The sequence below is a fragment of the Somniosus microcephalus genome, chromosome 26, assembly GCF_052327205.1.
Source record: "Somniosus microcephalus isolate GS21.2 chromosome 26, FLI_Smic_1.0, whole genome shotgun sequence".
NCBI classification, from domain to species: domain Eukaryota; kingdom Metazoa; phylum Chordata; class Chondrichthyes; order Squaliformes; family Somniosidae; genus Somniosus; species Somniosus microcephalus.
Genome location: NC_141012.1, coordinates 6,594,609 through 6,602,260, shown reverse-complemented (window position 1 = coordinate 6,602,260; position 7,652 = coordinate 6,594,609). Strand labels below are relative to the sequence as shown.

Genomic DNA, 7,652 nt, shown 5'->3' with positions numbered 1-7,652 from the left:
CGTCCTCGTATGTAGTAAGGTCCTGGATGAGTGCAATACTTTAGGGCTCACTTGGGTGGTCAGAACTCTTAGTTTGGATCCCGGAGGCACGCCGGATTCTCCCAGGTAGGATTCGAAACAGCTCAGCCAGTGTTTGAAGTCGAGGGCTGAGTTCGCTGCCTGTGGGTTTAGATCCAGGTACGGCGGTCGGAGGGCTCGCAGCCAGGCCGGCTGCTGTGGCTGTTGTAGCTGGCCGTTTGGCTGGTCGTTTGGCTGCTCCGATCCACTCATTTCAAAATTTAGCCAATAAAATTGATATACCTATCAATTCATCCAATGAAAAGCGGCGAGTTAAGATAGTAACTATAGGTTTTTATTGGCTAAATAACAGAGCCCACCCTCGTGGGTGATCGGGTCCAACAAGGAGGAATACCAGCCAGTCGACCACCTTTATACCTGGGCAAGCAGGCGGAGTCATGGGCGGAGTCAGCTGTGGTCAGCCCAGGTATAACAGCGTGACAAGAGGTGACCTTGTGTAGTGATACAACAGTGTAAACAGTGATAACCATAGTGTAACGATATAAACAGTGATAACCATAGTGTAACGATAGTGAACGATAAAAGTGGTTTACCACAATTATGTGTTCAAGTCTCTGGACTGGGACTTGAACCTACAACCTTCCGATTCAGATGCAAGAGTGCCACCCATTCAGCCACAAATGGAATGGAAAAAACAAAATACTCATCACTATGATAGCGTAGGATGCAATGTTGCAGCTACAAGTGACATGATTAGCTTAGCATCTACATGAGATGAGCAACACATTTAGCAGATTGCAGAGGAAGACAATTCTCCAATATAACCGTTGCCAACATGGCAGAGGCTGTCGGGTCCTTAATTCTCACACTGCGGGTCGATTCCTGTTCCCTCCTTAAACTATTTGCGTCAAAATTTTGATAATTTATCAAGAGTTCAGAGTGAGATGTGAAGCAATTCCTGTCAGACAATTGCTTGCAAACCTTCAACTGTGTTGCACTATTTTTCAAACTTCTGGCATTGTAATTCCTAATAATTCTAAAAAAAATTATGGAAATCATGCCCTATATGGGAAGATTTCTGAGTGTAAACTTTGCAGAAAAATCTGGGTAGATGGTGTAATTTGGCCTGAAAAATCAATAACTCACTGCACAGGAATTTATGATTCATAGAATTAACAAAAACAGGCTTGTCGTCCCAACTGGTCTCTGCTGGCATTTATGCTCCACATAAAGTTCAAATAATTCTATTGACAAAATTAAGGGATTTAAAAAATAATTAACTCTCTGGATGCCGGTGTCACTGGCAAGGCCAGTATTTATTGCCCATCCCTGGTGGTGAGTCCCCTTCTTCTTGAACCGCTGCAGTCCGTGTGGTGAAGGTGCTCCCACAGTGCTGTTAGGGAGGGAGTTCCAGGATTTTGACCCAGCGACGATGAAGGAACGGCCGATATATTTCTAAGTCAGGATGGTGTGTGACTTGGAGGGGAACCAGGAGGTGGTGGTGTTCCCATGCACCTGCTGCCCTTGTCCTTCTAGGTGGAAGAGGTCGCGGGTTTGGGAGGTGCTGCCGAAGAAGCCTTGGCGAGTTGCTGCAGTGCATCTTGTAGATGGTACACACTGCAGCCATGGTACGCCGGTGGTGGAGGGAGTGAATGTTTAAGGTGGTGGATGGGGTGACAATCAATTGGGCTGCTTCGTCCTGGATGGTGTCGAGCTTCTAGAGTGTTGTTGGAGCTGCACTCATCTAGGCAAGTGGAGAGTGTTCCATCACACTCCTGACTTGAGCCTTGTAGGTGGTGGAAAGGCTTTTGGGGAGTCAGGAGGTGAGACACTTGCCACAGAATACCCAGCCTCTGACCTGCTCTTGTTGCAACAGTATTTATGTGGCTGGTCCAGTTAAGTTTCTGGTCAATGGTGACCCCCAGGATGTTGATGATGGGGGATTGGACGATGATAATGCCGTTGAATGTCAAGGGGCAGTGGTTAGTGAAGTGGGGCATCGGCGCCCTTCAGGAATTAAGGGATTAACAATGCAGCTTGCACACTAGAAACGGTTGAGACAGAGACCGGCGGAGATAGTTCAGACATGCTGACCACAAGGTCTCGATGCTTTTGCAAGATTAGATGAAATTAGCTCAGAAACATCATCTATGATTAACCACAAACTATGGAAATACATACATGTGGTATTACTAAAGGTTACAAAATTAGAACAACAGGTGAGATCATAAAGATCATGTGACAATAAATATAGGCGAACAGTCATGTGACGCTGTGAAGGAATATGCCATATTCAGAAAAATACACCTTCCTAGAAAGAAAAGCCTTATTAAAACATGACAAACTGGGTTTGGAAGTCGGAAGCCTCAACAATCTAAAGCTGTGAACAGCATGCAGGATATTGAGATAAGATAAGTTGTTGACACTGAATCAATAGCCTTATTGAAGCAGAAGGTTAGAGGTTCCAGAAAGTCTGAAGCTTGGAAAGAACACAATGCTAAAGTGTCTTAAACCAACACTTCGGAAAGAATCACATAAAATTAAACAAACATATGCCTTTGTAAAAATGACACCAATGAAACACAGAGACATGAGTCTGTAATACAACCAACTGAGGTAACTAAAAAGACAATGGTGCAACCAGCTGAGGTGTTCTAAATGCAAAAGATACAAACAGAAGACCTTCATAAGAATGACATCAAATAGATGCACAGCCATCACATTGTTTTTATGATAAGTTTTGAACACCTAAAGGTAGAGACACAAGTCTGCTTGCTACAGCTGAACTGACTGTAAGAATAGAAGAAGTCAACAGAAGAATGACTAGAGATAATTAGCTTACATCAGCAGAAAACTTCGAAGGATATACCACTGAGAAAAGAGTATAAAAATTGGACTTTCAAATGGGAAGATAGATTCGCTGGAAGGGGCAAAGCGATTCTCAGGCTTCAGAGGCAAGCTCTGCAAGTCTTCAACTCTTTGTATCTCGGGGATCAAGGTATTGTAAGGTATTGATTTTGGTGGATATCCTGGAATAAGACTAAGAAATGTAAAAATGTAACGAAGTTAAGATTTGAGAATAAGGATCTCTGATCATAGAATTGTAAGTTTTCTGTATTTGGAACTGTTAATGTTGCGATTGAATCACCAGCTGTAAACTGCATGTCAATTCTTTAATAAATCTATATTTTTTTTAGAATTGTCTCACATAGTACTTCTGTATCAAACTCGCAAACTCAATCTCTGTACACTCTGGTGAGGAGTTGCAGAATTCTGGGGGAGTTTTCTGGACCCTCATAATATCCGGAAGGTTACAGTCTAGCTAAACTTATTAATAGTGCTATCTGGAGGACGGTAATATCTTCAGGCTGTTCCTTTCCTTTAAGGAGAGATAGTCTGGACCTTTAGACCCAATTAAGTGTCTTTAGGATTTGGCTACCTCTAACTTTAGTTGAAAGTGAATGTCTGGGGAATACGCCTGATCCGGGGTAGCCCTACAGGGGCTAGGACTAGTAATTATCCTTTCAACGCGAGATAGGGAATTAGCCAATCAGCAACTGTGCATGCGGGCTTTAAGCCAATTAAAACAGTGTAACGGGATTGTGCACGAGGCTACCATGACTTTTGAACGCATAAATATGTAACGCTTACTGTATCAATTTGGAGAAGTCTCCTGGTACGCCAGTAAGAGATTGTCTCCCCACTGGTGTAATAAAGGCTGTTGATTTGTACCTGACAGACTTGTGTCGAGTGTTGAATAAATACTCCACATCAGTTAGACTCTCTCTTGTTGGACATGGTCATTGCCTGGCACTGGTGTGGCGCGAATGTTACTTTGACCCCTCTGAACCACTTTTGCAATAAACCTCTTTTTCTAAATAGTTTTAATTTTCAACAAAACTGTTACAGCCTTGAAAATATTTGCAAATGTTTATGCAATCGCAAAAAGAGCAGGAAAAATAAACGTATAAATATAATATATTACAGTGGAGTAAGATTACAGACATTTTCCTGTATATAATGTTTAAGATTAATTGACGTAACAATTGAGTATAATATAATTCCTTGGTTCTGATGAAGAGTCTCCAACCAAAATGTTAACCTGTCCCTTCTCTACAAAAAAGTCAACTTGCGCTTTTTTAAAGCACCTTTAACCTATTAAAATGTTAGGTTAATTCCTTAGCAAACCGTGACCTTTTGCTGGGCTACAGTTTCCCAAGGTCAACTACTCAATAACTCATTTAAGTAACCATTACTCATGAGAGCCTATACACACAGAGAGTCAAGACCACACCTAGTCGTCAGGTGAAGAAGGCAGGGAATAATTGGACCAGCGGGTACAAATGTCATTCAGTCTCCATTTCAAAGTCCATTAAATGGAACATAGAATATACGGCACAGAAACAGGCCATTCGGCCCATCTAGTCTGCGCTGGTGTTTATGCTCCACACGGTCTCCTCCCATTCCAGTTACCTCATCTCAGCCTTTCAGCATATCTTTCTATTCCCTTTTCTCTCATGTGCTCGACTAGTTTCCTTTTGAAAGTATCTGAGCTATTTGCCTCAACCACTGTCTCTGGTAGCGAGTTCCACATTCTAACCACACTTTATGAGCAAAGAAATTTCTTCTCATTTCCCTATTGTATTTATTAGTAACTATCTACATCTATCCTGTCCAACCCATTCATAATTTTGTGAGCAATTAGCAGAATGGATAACTAGCTGGCTGAAAGACAGAAAGCAGAGAGTAGGGGTAAAGGGTAGCTATTCACAGTGGCAGAAGGTGAGAAATGGGGTCCCACAAGGATCAGTGCTGGGACCACTGTTGATCACAATTTATATTAACTATTTAGACATTGGAATCAAAAACACAATTTGTAAATTTGTGGACAACATCAAATTGGGAGGGACAGTCAACACTGAGGAGGACTGCAACAAATTACAAGGCGGCATTAATAAACTTGAAAAATGGGCATATAATTGGCAAGTTAATTTCAACATAAGTGTGAGGTATTACATTTTGTTAAGAAAAATAAGGAGGTCACATATTACTTGAAAAATAAGAATCTAATTGGGGCAGAGGAACAAAGGTATCTGGGAGTACAAATACACAAATCACTAAAAGTTATTTGATAGAGTCATAGATTTATACAGCACAGAATGAGGCCCTTCGGCCCATCTTGTCCGCGCCGGCCATCAAGCCCTCTCTATTCTAATCCCATTTTCCAGCACTTGGTCCGTAGCGTTTCAAGTGCTCATCTAAATGCTTCTTGAATGTTGTGAGGGTTCCTGCCTCTACCACCCTTTCAGGCAGTGAGTTCCAGATTCCAACCACCCTCTGGATGAAAAAGTTTTTCCTCAAATCCCCTCTAACCCTCCTGCCCCTTACCTTGAATCTATGCCCCCTGGTTATTGACCCCTCTACTAAGGGGAAAAGTTCCTTTCTATCTACGCTATCTATGCCCCTCATAATTTTGTACACCTCAATCAGGTCCCCCCTTAGCCTTCTCTGCTCTAAGGAAAACAACCCCAGCCTGTCCAGTCTCTCTTCATAGCTGAAGCGCTCCAGCCCAGCTAACATTCTGGTGAATCTCCTCTGCACCCTCTCCAATGCAATCACATCCTTCCTATGGTGTGGCGACCAGAACTGCACACAGTATTCCAGCTGTGGCCTAACTAATGTTTTGTACAGCTCCATCATAACCTCCCTGCTCTTATATTCTATGCCTCGGCTAAGGAAGGCAAGTATCCCATATGCCTTTTTAACCACCTTATTTCTAGAGGGATAGAATTGAAAAGTAGGGAAGTTATGCTAAACTTGTATCGAACCTTGGTTAGACCACACTTGGAGTACTGTGTGCAATTATGGTCACCATATTATAAAAAGGATACAGAGGCACTGGAGAGGGTGCAGAGAAGGTTTACAAGGGTGATACCAGAAATGCGAGGTTATACCCATCAGGAAAGGATGAAAAGAGAAGGCTGAGGGGCGACCTAATAGAGGTCTTTAAAATTATGAAAGGTTTTGATAGAGTGGATACAGAGAGAATGTTTACACTCGTGGGGAAGAGCAAAACTAGAGGCCATCAATATAAGATAAAAACAGAACATTCTGGAAATGCTCAGCAGGTCAGGCAGCATCTGTGGAGAGAGAAACAGAGTTAACGTTTCAGGTCGAAACCCTTCTTCAGAACTGAGAGAAAAGGCAGGAAATGAAACAGATTAAAAGGCCAGTTTGGGGGCTGGGAAATGGGGGAGGGGATGAAAGAACAAAAGGGAAGGTCTGGGAGGTGAAGAGACATTAAGAGATATTCAAGGCGAGACGAGATGGTAATAGGACAGGTAAAGAGACAAAGGATGGCTCGAGATGAAGTGTGAAATGCGCTGGCAGAGTGAGAGACAGCTGCCATGTGGGAGAGAGAAAAAGGAAAAGGCACAAACCAAAGGTGTGGATAAAAAATATATAAAAATGTAATAGGGGCCGAGGTTATGATCTGAAATTGTTGAACTCGATATTGAGTCCGGAAGGCTGTAAAGTGCCTAATCGGAAGATGAGGTGCTGTTCCTCGAGCTTACGCTGAGCTTCCGTGGAACAATGCAAGAGGCCGCGGACGGTGAGGTCTGAGTGGGAATGGGCGGTGAATTAAGTCTTTCTGCCTTCAATATTTACATTTTTCTTTCAAACTCTCTAGTACTTCGATTTTTTTTACATCCCAAAAAAAAGTGATGGAATGCCGGGTATACCTACAGCTTAAGTTACAAAGCACAGGCCACTAACTACACATCATTGGCTTATTCCGAGAGTTGTTCTTTACTTGTCAGCTTTTTGGGGGCGGTGTTGGCTTATTTTTCGGGAACGGTCCGGCCGCTCTAGATTGGCGCGCTTGATGACACTTCGATCTGTGTTCCTTCATCGATTTTGTCGTTGCATTTCCTTAACGCTAATTTAAAAAGTCCATTTTCGAACTCTGTACACAGGTAGTAACCGCGTGCTAACTCCGATTCAAACATTGAGAACTGGCTCAGGACAGCCTTCTTGTAGAATATGAAGTTGCGTTTGCTGCCATCCATCATTACTTCTTCTGAAACAGTCTGCTCCTGAATTTAAAAAAAATCAAAATCGTCAGAGCGTATCCAGGGACATTTATTCTAATTCTAGAACAAAAAACTTCCGCTAAGAAACTAATTGGGATAGAAGAAAGAAGAAAACGGAGAAAGCAGATAGGTAAATCGCTAAAAGTAGCGTCACAAGTTGATAAAGAGTACTGGGGTTCATTTCTAGAGGAAGAGAATACAAAAGCATGTTAAATTTATGTAGAACCTTGGTTGGACCATACTTGGAGTACTGTGTGCAGTTCTGGTCTCCGTACTGCAAAAGGAATATTGAAGCACTGGGGAACGCGCAGAAGAGATTTACAAGGATGTTACTGGAATTGGGAGGATGCAGAACTGTCAGGAAAGACTGTGCAGGCAGGGGCTCTTTTCTTTTGAGAAGGTGAAGAGGAGACCTGATGGAGGTCTTTCAAATGATGAAGTGGTTCGATAGGGTGGACGTGCAGAAACTGTTTCCACTTGTGGGCGAGTCCAGAACAAAGGGACTTAAATATAAGATAGCCAGTAACTGACCAAATAAAG

General features: G+C 42.6%; 1 protein-coding gene across 1 annotated transcript in view; it reads right to left on the bottom strand.

Annotated features, from left to right (window-relative positions):
- Positions 1 to 329: 329 nt before the first annotated feature.
- Positions 330 to 7,652, bottom strand: part of LOC147100238 (interleukin-18-like) — a 38,292-nt gene continuing 30,969 nt past the window's right edge. Inside the window, exon 7 of the mRNA XM_085968222.1 lies at positions 330 to 7,115. Coding sequence (XP_085824348.1) covers positions 6,888 to 7,115 — 228 coding nt within the window. The 3' untranslated portion in view covers positions 330 to 6,887. The remainder of the gene's footprint in view (positions 7,116 to 7,652) is intronic.